Source organism: Chrysemys picta, chromosome 6 (genome assembly GCF_011386835.1).
Source record: "Chrysemys picta bellii isolate R12L10 chromosome 6, ASM1138683v2, whole genome shotgun sequence".
Lineage (NCBI taxonomy): Eukaryota > Metazoa > Chordata > Testudines > Emydidae > Chrysemys > Chrysemys picta.
In genome coordinates, this window is record NC_088796.1 from 17,284,351 (window position 1) to 17,309,675 (window position 25,325).

The 25,325-nt window shown below is 42.1% G+C and overlaps 1 protein-coding gene across 1 annotated transcript in view; it reads left to right on the forward strand.

Moving 5' to 3' along the window:
* The first annotated feature begins 17,948 nt into the window (after positions 1-17,948).
* DCC (DCC netrin 1 receptor) overlaps positions 17,949-25,325 on the forward strand; it is a 945,550-nt gene continuing 938,173 nt past the window's right edge. The window contains exon 1 of the mRNA XM_008166035.4: positions 17,949-18,622. Within this exon, the coding sequence (XP_008164257.2) occupies positions 18,532-18,622 (91 nt within the window). The 5' untranslated portion in view covers positions 17,949-18,531. The remainder of the gene's footprint in view (positions 18,623-25,325) is intronic.

The following is a 25,325-nucleotide window of genomic DNA, read 5'->3' on the forward strand; positions in this document are numbered from 1 at the left end:
ACTGGAGGTGTTGAAGAACAGGTTGGAGAAACATCTGTCGGGGATGGTCTAGGAATACTTAGGGCTTGTCTTCACTACCTGCAGCGGGTGTCGATTTAGCAGGTCTAGTGAAGACCCACTAAATTGATGGCAGAGTGCTCTCCAGTCAACTCTGGTACTCCAGCCCCCCGAGAAGAGTAAGGTAAGTCGACTGAAAAGTGTCTCCCATCGATGTAGCGCAGTGAGGACACTGGGGTAAGTCAACCTCAGCTACGTTGACTCCAGTTATGTTGTTCATGTAGCTGGAATAGCGTAACTTAGGTTGATTTACCCCGGTAGTGAAGACAAGCCCTCGGTCCTGTCTCAGTATGGAGGGCTGGACTAGATAACATCTCCAGGTCCTTTCCTGTCCTATGGCTCTATGAGCTTGCATGGAACTGTTTTTGTTTAGGGAACTTGATATATTTTGGGATTGGGAATTAGGACCTCAAGTCATGAAAGCAATTAAGCACATGCTTAATTTTAACCACATGTTTAAGATCCACTGACATCAATGGGACTTAAGCACATGCTTAAAGCTGAGCTTTTGCTTAAATGGTTTGCCTAAGCAGGGATAAGAAGGCCAAGGTGCCACAAGTACTTCTGTTCTTTTTGTGGATACAGACTAACACGGCTGCTACTCTGAAACGAGTAAAAATATATGAATTCTTAGAACTTACACTATCTAGTCTGTTGCATTTCAAAACACTTTACAAATATTAATTAACCCTTATCCTACAGGAATGTTGTGATGACTCCTGTACAAGTGTTGTTCCCATTTTTCAGAAGGGGAAGCAGAGAGCAAGAATAAGACCAAATTGTTTAAACTTGGGTGCTAAAAGCTAGGCACCTAAATCCATGTTGAGACATCAAAGTAAAGATCATTTAATTTTCAGAGGGGCTGAGGACACACGCCTCTGATGTGAACTGAAGATACTCCGTACCTCTAAATTTCAGGCCATTTCTTTAGGTCCTTAAAAAAGGATTTAAGTACCAAACACTTGGTACGCAATTTTGAACAATTGCCTTAGCTAACTTTCTTTAAACCACACAGAAAGTCAGTGGTGGAGCCAGGACTCTCCCTGTTGTCCAACTCCTGGTCCTGAGCTCTTGCTACAGTGTCTCAATAGTAAAAAGAAGAACAGGAGTTCTTGTGGCACCTTAGAGACTAACAAATTTATTAGAGCATAAGCTTTCATGGACTACAGCCCAGAAGTAAGCCCGAAAGCTTATGCTCTAATAAATTTGTTAGTCTCTAAGGTGCCACAAGTACTCCTGTTCTTCTTTTTGCGGATACAGACTAACACGGCTGCTACTCTGAAACCTGTCTCAATAGTGAGTTTCCAAAAGAAAATGTGAAAACAAGAATAGTCTCAGGGTGAAAAATTGTGTCTGGAGCACATGACATGTTTCAGTAATCACAGCTGTCATACAGACTGTCAGACGTGTTATACTTAGGGATAAAAACATGACCGTTCCTGCCAATGCGGATTGACCATCACTAAGTTGTCACATCCAGAACTATCAAAAATCATGATAGCCCATAGTAACCAACAACTACAGGTATTGGATTTGGTCTGGAGGCATGGGAGAGGAAGTTGTAACTCTGGCCACCTGGATTGCTAATAAACATGTTTTGTTGTCAATCCAGTAATGACTCCAGTGAGACTAAATGATTTAATGATGTCCACCTGCAAGTATTGATTTAGTTTTCACTTAACAATAAGGCTATTTCAGCTCCTACAGAAGCTTTTAAAACTGAAACATGGTCCTGAAACCAACAGGGAGTGAATGTAAGTGATTGTAAACTGGCAAACAACTACTTACTAGTATTTGAACTAACATTCAACTATTCAGCAAAAAGAACGAGGAGTACTTGTGGCACCTTAGAGACTCACAAATTTATTTGGGCATAAGCTTTCGTGGGCTAAAACCCACTTCATCGGATGCATGCAGTGGAAAATACAATAGGAAGATATATATACACAGAGAACACGGAAAAAATGGGTATTGCCATGCCAGCTCTAACGAGACTAATCAATTAAGGTGGGCTATTATCAGCAGGAGAAAAAAAAAACTTTTGTAGTGATAATCAGGATGGACCATTTCCAACAATTGACAAGAAGGTGTGAGTAACAGTAGGGGAAAAATTAGCCTGGGGAAATAGTTTTTACTTTGTGTAATGACCCATCCACTCCCAGTCTTTATTCCAGCCTAATTTAATGGTGTCCAGTTTGCAAATTAATTCCAATTCTGCAGTTTCTCATTGGAGACTGTTTTTGACGTTTTTTGTTGGAGAATTGCGACTTTTAGGTCTGTAATTAAGTGACCAGGGAGGTTGAAGTGTTCTCCGACTGGTTTCTGAATGTTATAATTCTTGACGTCTGATTTGTGTCCATTTATTCTTTTGTGGAGAGATTGTCCGGTTCGGCTATTCATTCGCTTTCAAGTTGGAAACCATAGCTCAGCTGGAGAAGTAGACCACTGAGTGTTACTTTTTCGGTTTCAATGTAATTTTGTCTAATCTTGAACACAATACTTGAGAATTTTCTCAGATTTGAACAAATTGCCTTTCAGAAGCCTGGATAATCCAGGACAGGGGGAAAAAATGACCAGATGTTCCCGTCTTTCCCAGAGGGGCATAGTGGTCTAAGCATCAGGTCTGAAATAACCAAACTCCTAGAAAGCACCAGTACAAATCCCTGCAGAGTCAACCCAGCCTTTCATCATTCGGAGGCAGATAAAGCAGACTTGTTTCAGAGGCTGGGAAAAGGATGGTCTAATGAATTAGACATGGGTAAAGTAAGCCACCTGGGGGAAGTAAGTGAGATGGAAATTTAATTTGCACACCAGTGTTATTCATTGCTCATGTAAGTGATCTAAATCCTTTCAGCTGGAATTGGGGCAGAGGTACTCAGGCACCATAATGATGTGTGGTATAAATGCCTAGCAACACAAGAAAGAGGGCTTAGTTTATGCAAACCTCCTTCCTACCGGTATTGCTCATTCAGAAGGGGTGTAAGGACAGCCAACCCTACCATAAACTAGTCCCCAACCCTGGCTTAAGTTTGACCGAATGCTGCCTTCCAGTATCTGTGTCTGTCCCAAATCCGTCATCTAGAATTTGCATCAGGCTCTGTAAGAGCACTGGTCTCTCAACAGTTATTACAGCATCATGAGAGCTTACCAAAGAGGTTTCTTAAAGCAAGCTGGTAACATATCCAGTGACACACACCCACTGCAGCAGGCAGAGGGTGACCTCCAGATGTCCACTGTGGTGACCAATGGCTTGTCTGTCCTTAAAATGCCACAGTGGCACTGCTGTGGCACTTCAGTGAAGACATTACCTATGCCGATGGGAGTGTAGTTAATCCACTTCCCTGAGAAGTGGTAGCTAGGTTATGGGAGAAGTCTCCTGTCAACCTAGCACTGTCCACACTGGGAGCTAGGTCGGTTTAACTGTGTCACTCAAGGGTGTGGATTTTTAGCCCCTCTGAGCAATGTAGTTATGCAGAACTAACTTCCTAGTGTAGACCAGGCCCAAGTCTTGGCTGTCTACACTCCTTTTTGCTCCCACCATTGGCACAATAAGGGCCCTGATCCTGCCCCACTGAATTAAAAGGGAACGTTGCCCCTGACTTCCATAGGAGCAGGATCAAGACTTTAGTAAGTGTCCATGGTCACCAGCTAAACTATGCACATGTGGCTTCAGGAAGAAAACCCTTGAACATAGGGCTAAGCACATAGGCTACTAATACTTGCACTAATAGAGGACTTTAAATAGTAACAGTGGTAAAGCTTTTATTCTTCTGGTAGGCCAGACATTAGAGGGCAACATGATCACACTAATTTGATCAGATTACACTACTCACTTAGATTGGATATCAAGAACTGGATTTAATGTGCCATAAATCCGTGTCCGGAGCCACAGGAATTATCATGTGAACAAGTGCAACTGTGCATCAAAATGAGTAGCTGTGCTGAGCAAATGGGTCTTGGGGCCCTGTGAGCCCACATACATGAATGCTGAGGCCATCACAGATCTGGTAGTGAAGGATTTCTGTCATGTGAACTATAAAATAAAATCAACATGATCTAATGCAAGTCTCTTCTATCTCTAATGCATAGGAGCTCATGGACACTTCCTTCAAAAAATCTGTAAAATGTAACTTTAGTTCGAGTAAATACTTTACACATAGTTCAACATTAGCTGTATTGAAATTCTCTTACATCTGCCATTGACTGAAGACCCTGATTCAGCAGAGTAGCTAAACTCACACTTCATTTTAATCATCTGAATAATCCTTTTTAAGTCATTGTAAAACCAATGGGACTATTCCTATGCTTAGCATTTAGCATAAACCTACACACTTTAACAAAAAGGGATGGGATTGCTCATGCACTCAGGAGTTTTGCTGAATTGTCAGAAGAACTCTCGGAACAAAATTCACAGCTATACCTTGACCCGAAATCTATAAATGTTTGCTCATTTGAAGTGTGGGGCGAGCAGGAGAAAGAGTCTTTACACTAGGATTTATGGGGACACAGGATTTGCCATATGATATTAGACCATAGGCCCATCAAGTTCAGTATCCTGCTTCTGACACCATTAATCCAACAAGCCCAATTCTGCCACAGAGGAAGTTTCAGAGAAAGGTGAAACCACAAACTCCCGTCTCCTCCCAAATATGTACTCTGGAAATTATGCCGTGTAAAATAGCTGCCTGTCCTATTGAAGCAGTCAGTTTACCCCCTGCAGCATCAGGTCTGATTATTCTTAGCTTATCTTATCTAACAAGTCAGCTAATTAGTACATTAATTAGTTAATGTTTGTACAGGGCTTTGAAAAGATAAAATGCTCTGTGAAAGATTATTATTTTGAGTTGACCAGATTCTGCTCTTACTTAAGCTGGAGTAAACCTGTAGTAATTCTGTGTAAATCAATGTAGCTGCTTCAGATTTACAACAGTGTAACTGTGAGCAGAATATGGGCAAAGAACGAGTGAATGTCATTAATTGCCATAAAAAATGTCTAGCCCTTTTAAAAATGCAGCCATTATATCTGACTCCAGCTATAATAGATGAACTCCTGTGACAATACGTTCCACTGGCTGGCTCTCTGCAGAGTTTTGTTTTGTTTGTTCTGTATTAACCAGCCATTAATATAATTGTGGGAGTGTGACCTCTTCTTATATTACAAGACAGGGTGATAAGAAATCAGAGAGTTTAAGGCCAGAAGGGACTACCAGATTATCTAGTCTGACCTCCTGTCTATCACAGACTAGCAACAACACCCAGCATCTGCACATTAAACCCAACAGCCAAAATGAGACCAGGAGAATACCAAAGGATGGGGTAAATTCTCCATCACTCAGAGTCCTTAAATCAAGATGGGAGGACTTTCTAAAAGAGATGCTCTCGTTCAACCATGAGCTGTTTGGGTAGATGCAGGAATCAGCTGGTGGAATCTATGGCCTGTATTATGCAAGGGATCAGACACGTGATTATACTGGTTTCTTCTGAGTTTAAAATCTGAGGGATTTACCATCTTTCACTATATTCTTCCTAAACCTGAATACTTTCAGTCCTCTTTACCTTTCCCGTTCCTCCCTCCTCCTTCTATATATACCCTGCCATAACTTCAATCATATTCATTTCCCTTCCCTGGGCCTTTTCAGTCTCAACTATCAGTAGGGGCTTCCACATGGCAGTCAGGCAGCTTCCCAGAGCTTCTCAGGATGACCTCTCAGGCCTTGTTTTTAAGAGTAATCGGCATGTTCCGTTAGTTGTCAGAATAACAGTAAGACTTTTTCCTCTTTATTATTATGTATTTTATTTGTTTGATTTGATTTTGTGATATTTACCACATTTCTGCATGTATCGATAACTGGTATGCCAGGAATATCAAACCGCTGCAACAAACACGTTTGCACATTCTGGTTCTCTATTAATGCTAATCACTAGAAACTGTTGCACCTTTAACAAAGAAGCGCGAGGACCTATGATCACCCCTCCAAAAAGGAGAAGATCATATTGTAACTAAAGCTTTACCCTCACAAAGCATGAAATATAATGATATCTGTAACATGAGATTGGGGCCCCATTATATTATGTGGCAAGAGCTGCACTGGTGAGTTCCAAGTCCCAGCTTTCATATTGCAATGCAGGGCTTTGTGAACGCTGACCAGACAGATCTGCAAGCGGCAGCTGAAATCAGGCAATAGTTTCTGTGGAGTTAAAACTACGCACAAACGTTCCTTGTATTAATGTGAAGAACAACACAGGCACTGTACAAACACATAGGTAGAGACAGTTCCCTTAGGTGCTGGAACTAGAGGTGCTAGGGGTGCTGCTGCACTCCCTGGCTTGAAGTGGTTTCCATCCTATTCAGGGTTTCCAGTTTGGTTCAATGGCTCTCAGCACCCCCACTATAAACATGGTTCCAGCACCCCTGACAGTTCCTGCCCTGAGGAGCTTACAGTCAAAAGCCCAAGTCAACAAAGCACTTAAGTACATGCTTGACTATGAGCACTATTAAAATTAAGCACATGCTTTCCTGAATCAGTGCCCAGCATCCTCCTTCTGTAACTTTGCGGCTTGTGGATGGACTGCTGCAACTGTTCAGAGTCCCGGGGACTTAAATGTGGAGTCAGTGGGGTTCAATGTAGGTCTGTCCACACACGCAAATTGCAGATGCAGGGCCTCAGTAAACAAGACCGACAGAGCCCGGGAGAAAGAAACATGACACACAGAGTGAGTGCTATGGTGGTTCACAAAGGTCACGTTGTTGCCATAACCTTTAAATGTTTGTCTCTTTTGGTTTTGCTTCGGTTTGTGTTGTGCCTTTCTATACAAAAACGGATTTGAACCAGTGAGTAATGTGGTGAGGGAGAAAGACAAGAGGAGATGGATTAACCAGAACAAGGGACTGGGAAAGACAAAAGAGAGGGAAGAGAAGAGGAAAGGGGCAGAGAGGGCTGGGCTAGTGAGACTGATAGGGAAGGGCAGAGTTAATGGTGGAGTTGCTGTGGAACCTTGCACCTTTGGCATGATCCAGGCAAGAAGCCAGTGTCATCCTAGGGAACCACACAGGGTATCTCATCCGACAACGAGAATTGGTCAAAAACCAGGAAAAAAATGTTGGAAATGTTTTCCTGTTGTCTGTTAACATTTAAAACGGCAACATTAAAAATTTCCTTGCACTCCAACCAGCTTTATAGTTAGTGTGTATGTGTGTGTGTAATCCTCCCTCTCCCCCCATATTTTTCCCTTGAAATATAAAATTTTGATAATATTTTTCATTTACATTTTGACATTAGAAAATATTGACTAGCTCATCTGAAAGTGACAGGGCTTCAGGGATCGCTGAAGGGATGGTGGAGCGATTAGGAGCCAGGGGGAGAACCTTGATGGAAGCAGGAATGCAAATATAACCCACTGGTCAGTGTGTGTTATAGCTCAGGCTTCCAGCTGTGGAGATTCTCTGGTTCCATCCCATGTGTGTCAGCCAAGAGGATGGTCATCACACACAGGCCTGGGAAAGTGAGCTAAGTGAAACCGCCATTGAGAAAACTCTCTGACCAGAAGTAATGGGATGTCAGGACCTGAAAGAACTGGACAAGATATTAGAGGGAGCAGGCAGTTGTTAGTAGGTGAGGAAAAAAGAGAGATTGGCTTCAATGGAAAAAAACAGAATTGCACTGAAACTTAGTTTGACTTACCCAATTTTCTAATTATGTTTAAATGACATTTAAGCGAAGTGTAGTGAAATTAGATGTTCTGATCTACAGCATACCTGGATGAATTCATGAAGGTGCATAAAATATTACCGGGAACAAATGAGAGGGGAGTGGTAATTCTGGAGAACAAAATTACTTCAGAAGGAGGTAATTGCACATAATCCTAAAGTGTATAATGGAGTATTACATATGCTTTATTGGAATGTAAAAATGGATGAAAGGAACCTTCGTGTTCTTAGAGGTCTGTTCAGGTAAAAGAAATTCAAATTCAGAAAAGTGCAGTAAAGTGTTTCTATGTGTATGCTGCAATTGTCGAACTAAGAAGGTCTAGTGAGCATTGAATAATGTCATGGAGGTCAAAAAAGGAAAAGGCCGACTTGTTTACTTAGGTATGTCGGCACTACCATGACGGTACGATTGTAGCACCAGTAGGCATATCTGTGCTAGCTTTAATCTAGCTAGCATGGGTAACACTAGTAATGGACACGTGGCAGCATGGGCTAGCAACCTGCATACAGACTCAGGGGGCCCACGGGGCTTGTACTCTGGTAACTAGCCTTCATGTTGCCATGTCGGTACTACTATTGTTACCTGTGCTAGCTAGGTTAAACTAGCACAGATAAGCCTACCTGTGCTACAGTCACACCTTCCCTTGCAGTGTAGACATGCATGACCTAAATCCATCCTTGCTCCCCAGAAGCTGATGCAGGGCTGATTTCTAATCTCCAAGGCTTTGCCTACTGCTGTTTTTAGGACCCAGTCTTGAGTTGAGGGCATGCAGCACATCTCAGGATTGGACCCTTAAGCACTCAGTTGCCTGGTGAGACTATTCTATAATCTAAGAAGAAGGAAAGCTTCCCTAATCTAAAGTATTTCAGAGCACCCGTAACTCCCACTGATTTCAGTCACTGGTTGCATGTAGCTGGCCATGCACAACAGAGTGCTCCTCTTACTACTTATTCAACCTCAAGTGTGTGGTTTGCAAAATGAAAGGATTCACATTCACTCATATGTTTGTGCCATGTGCTCCTTGCTGAAGGACTGAAAGGTCAGATTCACTAAAGAGAGATCATAGAATATCAGGGTTGGAAGGGACCTCAGGAGGTCATCTAGTCCAACCCCCTGCTTAAAGCAGGACCAACTCCCAGACAGATTTTTACCCCAGTTCCCTAAGTGGCCCCCTCAAGGATTGAACTCACAACCCTGGGTTTAGCAGACTAATGCTCAAACCACTGAGCTATCCCCCTGATCTTGTAGGGCAGCTGAGTATTTAGAGGGTCTTCATGTCAGCATGCAATGTCCCACTAGCAATCCAGAGAGCCAGAAATTTGATCTTTGCATTATACTTGCTTCCTGAAAGCTAGAACATATTTGTTTCTATTGAGGTTGGTCTTTCAGGCATGCACCAGCCTTCCATCCCTCAGGATCTGTGTTCAGTCTGAAAACAGAGATGCGTTTGGTGGTGAAAACCTGTTCATCCATTTGTGCAGCTCATAAACCTTCAACACACAGCACAATTGGCAATCGGTTTTCAAAGAGGCTCAAGGCAAAAATAAGAGAGATCTCATGTCAGGAGACAGCACAGCGCTTGTCTATTTTGTGCTTTGCTCACATCAGTTCTGTTAATTTTCCACTAAAATTCACTCACAATTTGAACAAGGTATTCAAGTGCCATATAATTCTATTCAGGAGCTTTGGAAAGAAGGGTCGATTCCATTATTCTGTCTTTACTTAGTCTTGATATTTATTTTTGTAGGCAACTCAGCATGACTTATTATGTGTCCACTGTTCGAACAAATCCAAAATTAAAATCCCAAACCAACATATTAAATCTCCAGCTCCTTACACAAAAATATTTGAACTCTCACTAATATTCTGAAATAGTTTATGCTGTAATTTATTGGCAACACTTTTAAAATGATACCTACTTCAATACTCACCATCATATTTACTCTTTTAGCTTAAGAAGAATTGATCCACGTTTCAGATTGCCTTTGTATACATTGGAAAATGTACCTCCGTGAGCCCTGACTGAGAGACAGTCTTTGGGCTTCACAGAATCTACTAATAACATTTGATTAAGCCACATATTCAGGGCCAGATGGTGATATCCTTACTTATACTAACTAGTACTTTATTCCAACAAATAGCCTCATTGGCTTCAGTAGACTACTTATCCGATAAGGTTATTCAGCACCCTCTAGTCATAAAGAGGCCGATTGGCTATCTAATGCAAAAGACTTGTTTCTGTTTAAAACTGGAGGATTGGGTTTGAACTAGCCATTCCACTGCATTCAAACATCAAATCAAAGCAGCTCCAATGGTAGAACTTTTATCTTGGTCCAGAAAACTCAATTTCGCTTTATAATGTTTCATGCATTTGGAGCATATGCCCACAAAAAGGTTAATTTGGTAAAGGCAGCTTCCAGGAGCTGTTGGAAACATTCACATCATCAAGATGTGATCAGCCAATGAGAGTTTAGTCTAAGCACGTAGTGCTTCTCATGAGTGTGTCCTTACTGAATATCTTCCTGGAGGGTTTTGGGAAGGGGAGTCTTTAAAAAAATCCACTAGAAATGTACAGCACGGCAATCTATTCTTATTAATCACAGCAGTTGGTCTTCTGGGGAATTAATTAGTGTGGGAACAGACACAAAAATTAATGCAGCTATCTCACAATGCGTAGCAGTTATTACAAATAGAAGGGACCGTAGGCAGAGACAGCAGGAAAGGTTGGTCACAGAGACCTCCTCTGTGCATATATGGTAGTCCAGCTAGTCGACTCTTCTACCACCCAGAAGAAATTAGTCACTTTGAGAGCTATGTTGAACACATGGGGCGTAATTTTCAAATGTAGGCAAGAGCGAGAGCTCATAGGGCTAATGAGAGGAAAGAGACAGCAAAGATTAAGAAAGAAACAGATGACAGAAGTATGAGCAGAAAAAACAAAAGAGGAAAGATACAAAGAGTCAGTCAGTTGCAGCGTATAGGACTGGAAGGGTCCTCCTGTGTCACTGAGCCCAGTCCCCTGCTACCACAGGCAACCCCTTCATGTATTCCCATTCATAAACTTATCAAATTCCATCTTAAAACTAGTTAGGTTGTAGGCCCCCCACATGCCTATTGGAAGGCTGTTCCAGAATCTCCATCCTGCCAGAAACAGCACCCTCTTCTCAGTTGCAGACCAGAAACGTTGCTTCCCACAAAGCCAATGCAGAGACCTGAAGGTTACTCTCAATGCAGTAAAATCCTTTGGAAGCGCTTTGGGACTGTTTGTGAGAGCAGGAAGTAGCAGGAACAATAGGAAAAGGCCCAAAGCATCCTAGGATAAGAAAACTGGAGGAAGAGAACGGGACAGTGTCTTATCTCTCTGAATACTAAGGAGGCCTGATTCTCCACTACACTGGTGTGTTACTACAGTTGTACATCATTGTAGCTCCATTTAAGGCAATTGCATTCCATCAGTGCAGAACTGATGTAACACTGGGAAGAATCAGGGCCTAACGTTATTCCAAATTGTACTCATCTATATCGAATTTTCAAATCTTCTGTTCTCACCCATTACCAGCCTGAGATTTCCCCACCGTACAAGCAAACACTGATTTCTTTGGGCCTGATTTTTCTTTCTCACACTAGTGTAAATCAGGAGTAACTCCAGTGAACTGACTGGTATTACATCAATGTAAAACCAGAGTATGTGAGAGGAGAAACAAACCCCTTGTAGCTGGCAAAGGCTGTCTTTCTTTGGTGCTGAACTTATTAGATACCAACAGAAAAAAAACAGTAGCACCACAAGAATCACTTTAGTGAGGGACCCAATGCCACATGTCCCTTTCATAGCCATCAAACCATACCAATTCAAATGAAAAAAAGATCTATACATTCTCCTGCCTGTCTGTTTAGGTGAGGGGCCTCCAGTTTGGTTTCAGCAAGCTGTATGGGGACATGTATACTCTCGGGTTGCTTCACAGGATAACAAGGCCTCCTGTCCAAACTCTTCCCTGAAGATAACCGATTCCAGAGCGGGGCAGTGGACTGTCTGGTTTCTACTGTAAAGAAGATCACCTGTCAGGTATCAGGGAGCCACTGGTAGTTGAAGGTGGTGGGTGTGTTGGGAGTTAAGAGGCTCGGGGACCCTGGTGTTTCAGGGTGTCTACAAACATTCAGATAATTTAGATCATCATCATTCTATTGAAACTAAGCCCAGCCTCTGGAGGTTCATTCAGAAGTAATTTAAAATAAACTGTTTCATGCAAATACAGTTGTCTTAGGTAATCAGCCTTCAGCTCCCTCCCCAACACATGCTTTTCCTGCAGCTAAAAATCTGCTTAAATGTATGTGGCGGGTCTTTGTGTTCCATTCCAGGCAAATCAAGCAGATGGCAGCCAAATAAGCAGCTAGGGGTTGCTGGGGTTTCTCCGCATCTGGTAATGTTTTCACCACTGTAGAGACCACAGTCTGACCTAAGCCATGACACACTCTACTTAAGACAAAAGAATGACTGCAGACAGAGCATGCTGGTTTACTGGTTATCTTGAATTACTCGCATGTAAGATGATATGAAATTAGAAAGTCAGAGTTCCACAGCAGAACAACATTTCCGTTAGTGTCATCTGCTGCCTTTTTCATATTTTGGCCAGAGCTACAAAGTTTGATTTGGGAACTGAGCAGGGCCGCCCAGAGGATTCAGGGGGTCTGGGGTCTTCCTGCCGCCAAATTGCCGTCGAAGACCCGGCGCTGAAGGACCCCCCACCGCGGGTCTTCAGGGCACTTAGGCGGCAGGTCCCAGGGCGGAAGGACCCCCCCCGCCGACGAAGAGCCGGAGCGGAAGAAGCTCCGGGGGCCCGGGCCCCACGAGAGTTTTCTGGGCTCCCCGGAGCGAGTGAAGGACCCCGCTCCAGGGGCCCCTAAAACTCTCGTGGGGGCCCCTGCAAGGCTGGGGCCTGGGGCAAATTGCCCCACTTGCCCCCCCCCCTCTCTGGGCGGCCCTGGAACTGAGTCCAAACTTCCCTGAAGTTCAGAGAGGTTTAGATGGTGGAATGGTGGAGATCTGGCCATCATAGAGGTAGGCTCACGTCATAAAGATCATGTCCATGCAAGTGACCTGGCTCTTTCGATCCCCACTCTTGCTGAAACGGCTCCACTATTGTTAACACCATCCACTGCTCTGCTGGCACCCGAGCCTCATGCTACCTTCCTGTGATGACACATCAAGGCACAAAAGCAATATAGCAGCAGAGAATTCTGTTTGTGTCAGCTATATTAACCCATCTAGCAGCAGCACCTACGCAAGGCCTCAGGGCCAGATTTTCAAGTTCTTAGCACTCAGAATTAGGACCAGATATTTAAAAGTGCTCAACACCCAACGTACAACCCAAGTGCTGATTTCTTTTGAAAATCTGACCATTTGTTTGGATGCCTAACTGGGAGCTGAGCTGTCTCAAAAATCTGGCTCTAGTTGTAGGAGCTGAGCCCTTCTGAATAATACAGCCGAAATTTTTGGATTTTTGGAGCAGCTTTCATTATTGTACCTCCCAACAGGCCTAGCATCCATCCATAAAGTTTAATCTAGTCTGCGTGAGCCCCTTTTAAGTCTATAGCAACTGAGATTTCTTACTCTAAAGGTACTGGGGCAAATCCTCAGCGGGTGTAATTTATTATAGCTCCATTGACCCCAGTGCAGCTATGCTGATTTAAACCAGCTGAAGCTCGGGCTCATTGTTGTCACTTGCAGTTTCTTTGAAAGAAACAAGTGAACTTGGTGTATTTTGTATCCCAAAGTCCCTTATTTAGTTTTCATAAGGCCAAGGCAGTGTTATGAATAGTCCCATCCTTCTAATCCAGTGGTCCACAAACTTTTTACCTCACGTTCCCCCTTCCCCCTCCCTCCCCCAAGACGGGGCTGGGAGCAGAGCCGTGGCTCCAGGAGGGTGAGGGAAACGTGGACAGGGGTAAGAGGGCTGAGGCTGGGGCCACAGCTGTGGGCAGGCGTGGGGCTGGCAACAGAGCTGGGTGGCATGCCTTCCGACCCTCCTGGGGGGATGGCCTGGGTCCCAGCTGTGCCCCTTCCAATGTTCCTCCATGCCCCTAGTGGGGTATGCCCCACATTTTGGGGGCCTCTGTTCTAATCCAATAGTTTTTGTGCAGAAGTGCAAACACAATTTGGCTTTTAGTTTTGCAAATTGTTCTGTACGGTGGTGGAATAGTCAAGGGGATATTTGGGAAGCTATATAATTGTATGAAAATGAGGCGGGAAAGAGGTAGACTTGTGAATCATCCACAGAAAGATTATATTGAAGTCCTGGGAATGGGAGAAGTCCCCAAGAAAGAGAGGGAAGAGGAGAGGGGGAAAAGGAAGGAGTTTTGAAGGATGCCAGCAGGTAAAGGGAGAGAGAAAAGTTATCACACAATGAAGGACTAGTCCATAAGGTAGGAGGGGATCCAAGAGAGTATAGGGTCATGTAAGCCAAGAAAAAAGACAAAATAAGAAGGAATTTAGTGATCAACAGTGTCAAAGGCAGCAGACAGAGAAAGGAGAAAGAGAAGAGAGATATACCTCTTTGACTTGGCTAGTAGGAGGTCACCAGTGACTTTGGTTTCTGAGGAACAGATAGTGTGGAAAGTGGAAGGTGGAATGGGGAGGGTCAAGGGTAGAATGGGACATAAGGAAGTCCAGATGTAATTTTTGGTGAATTCCACAGTTTTATATTGGTTTGGAATTCATAATAATAAAATGTTAATCAATTTGTCATTTGGGAAATCTTCTGGGTCAAAGCTCCCACCCATATCCAATGCATAGAGTTTAAATATTGTAATATTGCTTGTAACAGATAAAGGACAGAGCTAGGGTGTAACAAATAGTAAATGGATTCTTTTTTGAGGCTGTTGGACACCCACAAACCCTGTGGCTCCTACCCTCCCCAGATTGCAGACTGAGAACTTCAGCATGGGCTACACAATATTACCACGCATGATCTACCTTTGTCCTGGCCTGGATTGGGTAATCATGGAATGGATTGCTAGATTAAAAAAAGACCAGTTTGGTATTGCCTTTCACCTTCCCAATAAATAGTTCAAACGAGGGTCTAAGGTCTGAAACCATGACTCTAGGGTCTGAAACCATGCCAACCACACCTCCCATGAAAAAGCTTGTGCAAAAGTCAACCCAGTCAAGCCATCACTGACAAAGTTTTGCATTGCTGTGTCTGGGAGATGTTTAAGGTTGAATCTGAAGTTCCTGCCCCATCATATGAGACTTTAGACTTCCATGGGAATTTTGCACTGGTAAAGACTCCAGGATTGGAAATGTTGTGCAGGGCACAAGAGTTACACCCTACTCTTCTCAGGAAGTGCTGTCCTGATCACCATCCCTTAAATGTACAGCCACCAGAAAGGGATGTGTGAATGTTAGACTGTAGGTAATGTTTCCTCTGAAGGACAACGCCTCTAACAATGTAACATCCTCCCTTGAGCTACTGCACATTGTCCATTGTAGTTCTTCTAATGGACATATCACATTCTGATGTGGGTCTCGAGCACAAGCCCTTATAATCCAGTAGTGAGAGTGCTGCCATCTGAACTAGGCTGCTAATAGTATTAGGGATCCCAGCATCTCAATTGATTGATGCATGTCATCATATAGCTGGTTCATTTGCTCTGCCCTGTTGTATTAATTTAGGTGTAATATATGGACCCAAAGAGTCAAAAGTGGACATGACTCTGTCACTGTCCAACATGGAAAAGTTTTAAGCAAGGGTTTGGTATGTAGAGACTTTAGCCTGTTCCGTCCCGTGGCAAACACACCACTAGCAGTCTTTTAAACCTTTTAATAAAGATACAGAAAACGAAGGAAAGACAGTGAAAGCATTTTAACACCATTTCTTGTTCCTTTTCCTGGTAGCTCAAGAAAGTCTTTAGAAAGAGAAGTGGGGGAAAAAACTTATTTGACAGTCTTTTACACAGTAATAATTGTCCTTTTGGGGGATAAGAGACAATTGGAATTGTTGTTGTTGAGGGCTGGAGTTGTTGTTGTTGTTAAAGTCCGATCCCGTTTTCTAGAAGACAAAACAAGACAAACACACACAAGAGGGTAGAAAAGAAAAGTAAAGGGAGGAAAGGCAGCTTCTTTTATGTTAATGCTGACTTGCAACTGGTACGGGGTTGTTTAGGCCATTGCTTTTACTTGCCTCTGTGTTCACAGGCTTACAGCAGTGTTGCAAAATATACAGTTTGGTCAGCTAAGTCACACTTCTATAAGGAGAGGGATAGGAAAAAGAAAAAATTAAGTGGAGAAGGAAAAGGATGCATGGGAGTGGGGATGACAGGGGCGGTGATACAGTTTCACGTTCCAGAGGATATTCGGCATTTAGCCAGAGCCCGGTGGTGATGTCAACTGGGTCCCTCTCTCTAGCCTGGTCTAGTCAGAACATCTCTCAGGATCAGGATGTTGAAGGTACAGGAGTGTCATGCCGCATCCCAGGGAGATAGTTGGTGGTGGTAGGGGGCAGCCATGATTCCCCTTCTTTCAGTCAGCCAGTGTTGCAGTAGCCAGTTTTCCCTCCCAAAATTTCTTTTTGAGGACCCTAAAAGGGAGTGATGGGGCAGACTAGCCCATCTTATTAGTCAATCCTCCAATTAGGCCTAATTCCTGAGACACAAATTTTGGCCCCACATTACTTTTGGTTACCAAGTGTGGTTTTAGCACAGTTCTTGAAATATAGTAGTGGGCCTTTTTGTTTGGACTAATTTACGGCATGTCTACACTACAGTGCTACATCGGCACACATGCACCAATGCAACTGCGCTGCTGAATCACGTCTGGCGAAAACATGCTATGCCAACGGGAGAGCGCTCTCCTGGTGGCATAATTACTCCACCTCGGCAAGAAGTGGAAGCGATGTCGGTGGGAAAGCATCTCCTGCCGACATAGCGCTAGTGTGGACCGTGCAAAACTTGCATTGCTTGGGGGAAACTTGTGTCACACCTCTGAGCAGCGTAAATTAGATCGACTTAAGCGCTAGTATAGACCTGTCCCTAGTCTTTTTGTTTTCTTTTTGCATCTTTTCCCATCAACATTTATTATTACATGTGATTGGAGCATTTTCTAAACTTTTATTCACTTTTTTACAATTGAGCTTACAATTAGGGTAAGTTTCTAGGCTCAATTACTACAACACCCCTTTTTCCTTAGTGTGTGAAAGGACAGAATGGTGAGCAATACTAGCAGAAGGAGGGCAGAATAGCTCAATGAGTTGAGCATTGGCCTGCTAAAACCCAGGGTTGTGAGTTCAATCCTTGAGGGGGCCATTTAAGGATCTGGGGAAAAAATCTGTCTGGGGATTGGTCCTGCTTTGAGCAGGTGGTTTGACTAGATGACCTCCTGAGGTCCCTTCCAACCCTGATATTCTATAATTCTACTGGAAGCCTAGAGATGCTGGGAACTAGAGTGAACAAATTAGTTATTTGACCCATCCTATATGTCAGGGTGAATATTGCAAAATAAAAAGAATATGGTGAGGACAGTGTTGCCATCTCTTGTGATTTTATCATAAGTCTCCTGATATTTGGTGTTTACCTTAAAATCTAGCTCCCAAAGTCATGTTGTTTTGTAGAAATCTCAGCTTTCATTTTAAAAAGTAAGTTTCTTGTCCTCACAGTAGCTATGGAAATGTGGACCCTAAAATTTCAAACTTCAGAACATAAATGAAAATAACTCACATTTTTAAAAAAATCCTATCCTTTTTAAAGACAAGTTTATACTGTAATTATCTGGGGTCTGACTCCTGGTTTTTGAATGCTTGGCGTTGGCAGTACTGTGAGATGGAAAAAGCAAGGCTGCTCCGCTTTAAAAAGCAGCATGCTTTTGTTAATGGTTTAAACTCCTGTCACTGCAGACCAGACTCCTAGGAGCAGATGAAACAAACCAATCAACCCCCATGCAAACCAAAACCGGGGAGCTTTACGCGGACAGGAGGTGAGCTAGCTACATAAGCAGGGACATGCACATTATTAAATAGCTCCATTGAGGAAAAGTTACTTCCCACGCTTTACCTACAGAGGGCATCCCAGCTCATTCATATGTAGACTCAGTGAATGCAGCTGCTGGAAGCAGCAGGGCTCAGGCTTTTTTTTTTTTTTTTTTTTTTTTCCAGTGGAATCTTTTCTGTGATCCGGTTGGTTTCTCTCCACTCTCCACGTTTTCCCTTCCAGCCCTCCACTTCTTCGGATCAATGGATGTTACAGCTCTAACTCCCATCTCACATACTGCTGGTGGACAGCTCCAGTAACAAGTGAGAGCTTTACATCCCCCTTTTCATTCCCCTTCTTTTTCCCCCACACCAACATCTGCCAAGAAGGAAGAAAACCACAAGCTTTCCCTTTTGTATTCTTCTGATTTTTTTTTATTTTTTATAAATACATATATATTTTGTACTTTGCCCAGCTGTGGAAATGGAGCAACCCCCAATCTTTTGAGGCACCCTGGTTCGCTTTTTTGCAGTATTTTTCCATGTATGGTTTTCCAGCAGTGGGAGCACCGTTCCCCACCTTTCCCCCTTTTCCTTGAGTTAGTTTCCTAACATAATCTGGAGGCTTGGCGACTCTTGGACTGAATATAACTTTTTTCCCTCCACATCCCCTAACTCCCCCTTTGCTGAGCCTTGTCAGTGGGGACTGGAGAAAAAAAAAAAAACAGAAGAGGAGGAGGCAGAAGGGGCTGTGTGTGTGATTGTTGCTGGTGCTCAGGACCCAAATCTCTGTAGGTGTGTGTTGAAATATGGAGAATAGTCTTGCATGTGTTTGGGTACCAAAGCTGGCTTTTCTACTCTTCGGATTTTCTCTGATCAGCCTGAATCTTCAAGTCACCGGTAAGTGATCGCTGCCTTATTTGTCTTTTGCACTCCATGGAGAAGGGTGAATTTTGCAAAACCCTAAGGAATGTGCCTATCCCTTATGTGTTATCAGACTTTCCCCCCCTCTTTTGATTTTGTTGTTGTTGTGGATCGGTGTAGGCTTTTGCAGGTAGTTGACATAGATTGGGAAAGGAGTGAGACGAAATCTGGTTTAGAAGCATTCTGAGCAGCCTTTGAAAAAGGGAAACCAACTGAAAGGAAAGAAACCCATAAAAATAAAGGAGAAATGTGGTGATAGCATAAGTGTGTGTATATACACTGGTTTGTATTCTCTTTTGCACCTGACCAGTGTTGCAATTGGATTTATTTGCCTGTGGCTTTTTTTGGATCTTCGGGCTGAGATGGGATCTATAGATTTATTTATATTTTTCAGATGGCAGAGGAAGGGTAAAGGATGAAAAGCAAAATATTAGTTTGCAAGATGGAAAATGTAGTTATTTGCAGAGCGGCTCCAAACTCCATTTGATTGATATTCTTTGGGGCTGCCTCTCTCTCTTTGCACTTGGCAGGCACATTTTCTGATTAAAAATGGCAAAGCTGGTTTGTGTATTGAATTAGGATAGAGAAGGAAAGAGGGGGTATTGATACTGTGATGCTCGGGAGCTGTCCGTGTTGGAGGCAGAGAAAAGCTGGAAATTAGAGATTTAAAAATAAATCAATCAGGAATTGGAGTATTACTGAGAAGTATTAAGAACTAAGAAAGTGCAGCTTCAATTTGTAGATGACTGTGTGTGTGTGTGTGTGTGTGTTTGTCTGTCTGTGTGTGTGTGTGTGGAGAATGTATGTGGGAAAATATTATTCTCCAGTGATCATTTTTTCTCCAAAAGAAAATGAGCTGTGTTTCATTAGGAGCAATCTTAGAAAGAGAGAGGCATGAAAAGCAAAATAAAATAAAATAAACACACACAAATTGCTTCCACACCAGCTGCTGCTGAACAATAGAAACCGATAACACCCCCCCTCTATACACACACACACACACACACGCCACTAAAGCAGCTTTTTTTTTGTGATGGAGAAAGTGCTGCATATGAAAGCCTTTGCAAAAAAAGATCTTTACCCTAGACTAGTATCATTCAGAATATCAGCTGTATGCAAATAGAAATGCTTTAAATTGTACCTATAGATGATGCTTCCTTTAAATATATATATAATATATATATATGTATATATGTATGTTTGGCTTGTTTTGGAGAGCTAGTAAGTGAATTGGGAAGATGCTTCTGTTAAATACAAGAAGGTTCATTGTGTGTGTCTGTGTCCCTCAGCAATGTCCTCTGCAATTACTTGCATGGAAGGTGGGACTTGGGCAATCAGAGCAGGATAATAGGTGTCTCTCTTGAATTTCCACCTTAAAGGCTAGTAGATGGGAGACATATCAGTGATCCTCCTTCTGGAACGATGATTGACTTGCAGACTTCTAGCGGGCATATGGCGAGTTGGGGTCGTGTGTGCGTGCAAGAGAGAGGAAGGGAGTGAAGATACACACTGCCTTAATGATGGGGTGGGGGGAGAGAAATGATGTCTGATATTACGCAGAAAACTCATTACAGGAGCAGGTTGTTTCCTAGCTGTATATATATATATATATATATTTGGTACATTTTGGTTGTGCATTTCACTCTCTATGTATAATGTGTATTTATTGCACTGCTTTTTGGAGGCATGCATCTCTGTGTTGGACCAAGTTCCCTGATCTGTCCTTTGCAAGCTAGAATTGTGCAAAGTTATGGTTAGCCTCCAGATCCTTCCTGAGATTGTTGTTTTGAGCCCCCTTTTCACAATCTCTTGATTCAACTGACAAAATAAAAGAAAAGAAATCCTGCATCTTTAAGGAAATGTTGTTCTAGTGGCTTTGGCCTCTGCTCATTAATCTCTGAGTTTCCACTACTCTTCTTAGTAGCTATTTTCTCTGTTCAGAAACCTAGCAGGGGACTGATAGCGAAGAAAGCATAATTCACTCTATGAAAGGACCAGTAGGAGGTGCCCTTAATAAGGCCAAGTAGCTGGTTTGCTGTTTGGCAAAATTCCCATTCGGCAGGGCATTTAAAGACTTTGTTGACTAGTAACAAAGGGCTTATAGAGATGCAACACAATGGGACTGTGTCCTTTCACACTTTCTAACTAAACCCCAAAGCTGGTTTGGAGATGTAAGAATTTGTTAAAAACTTTAATAACAAAGAGCAGCGTTGCACAGTGTCAACATATGAGGAGGAATATGCTACTTTTGTGCCTGAATGAAGTCATTCAAATCCTTTCCATTCACACTTCCATTGTCTGTAAGATGCAAAACGTTATGTGATAGGCGATCAAAAGTAAAATCCAAGACAGAAAGGTTCTTTTCCCTGCACAAAATATGAATGCACAGAGGCATATGTTACTGAACAAGAATTGATGGGCAATGTTCACTGTTTTGGAAAAAGAACAGGAAAAGACATGATTAATTAGAATCAGATCTCTGACTATTTAGCACTTAATGCTGGAAAGTAATCACATACATGATACTATATAGTTTGCTTGCTGCTCATAATTAAGTAAATGCAAACTACTCTTTTGTCTGGAGGGGGAAACAAAAATCAACATGATTATTTGTTACTTTACTCCCACATCTGGGTATGCTGTTTAGCATGGTACAACATGTCAGAACCTTGCGGTGCTTGGGCAAGATGGCAATCCCTTTCTCTGTGAGTGGTGCAGTATAAATCGACAGTGACTTGTCACAACGTCCATTTCACACGCAGCAGAGTTGCCCTCTGTGTTATGATGCGTGGGTTATACGAGTGTGTTAGGTTAGGCTTAGGGCATTTGGTTACAAAGTCTTAAAAGTTGTGATGGTTATGACTGAGGGCAAGCATTTCAGTCTATATATTTGCAGCTTCGTCTTTTTATAATTACTTGATTTATGTGTACACAAATACTATTTGCCTTCTGTTTCTCTTTTTACTTCCTTTCCCCCCGTCCCAGTTTGTGCAGAATTAAGGCCAAATCCTGCTCTTAGTTACACGTGGGTAAATCTGGACTAATTCTTTCAATGGAGTGTCTCCAGATTTGAAGTCAGAATTTCATCCTCTGTTTATTTCTCATTCCTGAATTCCCCTCCAACGTACTTCCCAGCACATAACACAGCACCAGCTGTCTATTCTGGAATCCAAGCCATGACAGTGCCACCACGAGATAGACAGCCATACTATTCAGACTTAAACCAAGTCTTCTGGAGTGAGTGACTCCAAATACCCACTTGAGGTCCATGTGGAGTTTTGTCTGAATAAGACCTGCATAATTGGGTCATCAGTCTCAGACAGGAGCTAGTACACTGACAGTGTAGTCTGAATTTCCCAGCGGGTCCTTTATCTGTAACTGACCCCTCCCTCTGCCACCACACCAGCATCTTTTCCCTCTGCTAGGGGAAAATCTAGTTTTGTATCACCAGTCCTGCCTCATGAAGTGATCAGCATTAGATTTGTGCAGTGTGCACGTGATATGTCACTGTATTCTCTTTGGCTTCACTTTGCAATATTGCTTATCACTTGGGTTGTGCTTTTACCTAGTCTCCAAGATATGTATAGGCACGTGCATGTATTCTTTATGCTGCCCAGTTTGGTTTCTTATAGCGCATAAGTGGCATTTCAGGAATTCCCTCAATGATATGCCGCCTTTAATAAAATGTTTTCTCTTTGATGATCTTTCAGAGTAACTCCTCACAGTCTCACAACGCACTTACTTTCATCCACACCTACTTTAGAGACCCACCATTGAAGCTCTGGCTCTTATTTTCTGCCTAGTAAAAAAGAAGTTATAAAATCAAAATAGTTTTCTATGTGACTGTTTATACAGCAAATGCAGCTACAAGGATACAGTTTCTAATCTGATTTTGCAACTGTACTTCTAATGGAAGAGATCATTGTGGAGGAGATCACTAAAAAAATGTTTACTACCATACTGTAATAAGTTTGTCCCATCGCAGTACTTCACAAACTTGCTAGACCGAGGTGTCCCTGATTTTCTTCTTACACTAGTTGTAAACCAGTGTTACTGTGTTGGCTGCAATGGAGTTACTCCTGATTTATGATGATGCAAATAAGTAGAGAATCTGTCTTTTTACACTGGTAACTAAGGGTCAGGTTCTGGTCTTAATTACACCAATGTAAATAGGAGTAATTTCATTTACATCAGCAGAGTAACTCCATATTTACAAGAGCAAAACTTGTAGGAGAATTTGACCCTCAAATGCAGATTATATTTTCCTGTTTGTAACTTCATTTCTGATTGAAATGCAGAATTGTTATAGACGGATCCAATGCAGACAATCTCTTTGTTGTAATATAAATAGAAGTAAATTTCTGAAAATGTTGGCTTTGCCTGTGTAAAATGAATAATGACAACATTCCACAGAGGCCTTCAAGACTAATTATCTAAAGACAGAATTTCACATGGTTTTGTCAAAATAATCCCTAGGGTGAATCATTGACTTACATTTTATATCTCTAGTACAATCCAAGGTAAACATATTAGGCCTAATTCTGATTTCAGCTATACCACAATTATACTAATGTATCTTCACTGACTTGAGTGGAGTTGCTCCTGATTTGAACCACTGTGAGATCGGCATATGTAGGGTTCCATCTTGCAAGTTGTTGAATGCCTTCTACATTCATTGAGTCAGCACCTGACAGAAAGCATGTCACCTCTCTGAAGTCTGGGCTCTACACTTTCAAAAAATTGGGTAAATTATTGACTTTGTCATTTTGGGAAGCTTTGCACATCCCAAATTCAGATTTGCACAAGCAACCTCTTTGATTTGCGTATGCATACCTGAGATTCTGGGTGCACAAAAATTAGGTGTCATTATCCCTACTTCTCAAGCCCAGGGGAAAGAATGTTGAGTGCAAATTTAAAGATTGAGTTAAGGCCATACTATTATGCTGATTTTAGCAGCAGAATCATTGTACTATGTTGTACCAGACCTCCTGTCAAATATTAAAGATTTCCTTCTCAAATGTTATGAGCATTTGTGGGGATTTCCCAAGTTGCTATTGGTTTTGATCCTCATGAAATAACCATTAGTGTGTTCATTGGATATGCACCCACTCTCTTCTTTTCTTTCCATAAAGTTTGCTGTCTTTTTTAGCACTCTTTCTGATGATAAGCAACTGTAATTGCTAACTAATGCTCAGAATGCTTGATGCTTGTGTATCCTAGTTTAATGTTGGTAGAATGTCTTTGTCTCAAACATTAAAGAGATTCTGGCCTTAGAGTCTATGAATTGCTTTAATATCTGCTCCATCCTCTCTTGAGGTTTTATATGCTGAACTTCCACGAAGTTGGATTTATTGAAATAAATACTTCCCAATATCCTCTACTATGATCTTACAACTGGAAGCTGGGGAGAAGGGTACAATAAACACACGGGAACACACTTCAAAATGTCATAATCACTAAAATACCTGATTTATGCTCTCAATTTCCCAGACAATTAAAAGTAACCAGTAACAAATGAATACAATCAGGAATGTAATTGTTTTTAATATGAATACAGAAGAAGATTACTTGTCATCTAGGATTTCTGGTCATGAATTATAGAAGATGTCCAAAGTCCAAGGTACCCTGCAAGCAGAAAATATAGACTACACAGTGCAGTTGCTGCTGTCAGGTGTAATAATATACCCTGTAGAATAAATAGGAGATCACTCTGAATTGTCAGGCTATAATTCTACCATTGGGTTCTGGAGATTAGTTGAACTGAAGGTAAAACTCATCTGACCAGAAGAGCCCTAAAATGGAAATATAGTCTCAATTCATTTTTAATTTATTTTTTTACATAATACATGGTTCCATAGTCCTGTACACACGTGCCAATACCTGAAGGGTTCAGATACTATAGTGGTATGATCTATGTGTAGATATGGATGGGATGGATGGGTAGCTAATTTCTATGCTTCCAGATAGTACTTCCTTGCTGCTTTTCTCTCCTCCTCCTCCTCAAACTACATTAGCTCCCATTGCTGCTTCCTGTTCCCCAAACTTCTTGATGTCTTCTGTTACAGCCACCCTTCCAACTCTGGGTTAATCTCCACCAGAGTAGTTTTGCCCACTGCTCCACTAGCTTTTGTTACACCGCCACCACAGTGGCTATTTGATGGAATGGATGGATGGATGGAATAAAGTGATTTTCTTAGACAAAAGACCAAGGAGAACAGAGAGAAACTGTGGCATGGTAAATTGGTTTGAGGCTAATTTTGCTCTCCCTACCTGGTGTTTTGATACAGTAGAGGACGATACATTCTGTAAGAAAAAAATACTGGTACGTTGGCTTTGTCTCCTTTCTCTAACTGGTTATGGATATGAGAGCTGAGTCTTAAATCTCCAAGGGAAAATGCTTAGGGCCAAATCCTGGCTTGGGTTGTTCATGCCTAAAAAGCTGCAGCCAACAGGGGAACACTGAATCACAATTTATCTGTCCAATTCTATGCCCAATTCTGGTTTCCCACCAAACCTACAGATAATTAGATTAAGAAATTCATCCATTTTAATGCCAGAAGGGACCTTTAGGTAATTTAGTCTGATCTTCTGTATAACGCGGGACATAGTATTTCACCCAGTTACACCTGTACTGAGTCCAGTAACTTGCCTGATTAAAGCATCTCTTCCAAAAAGGCAT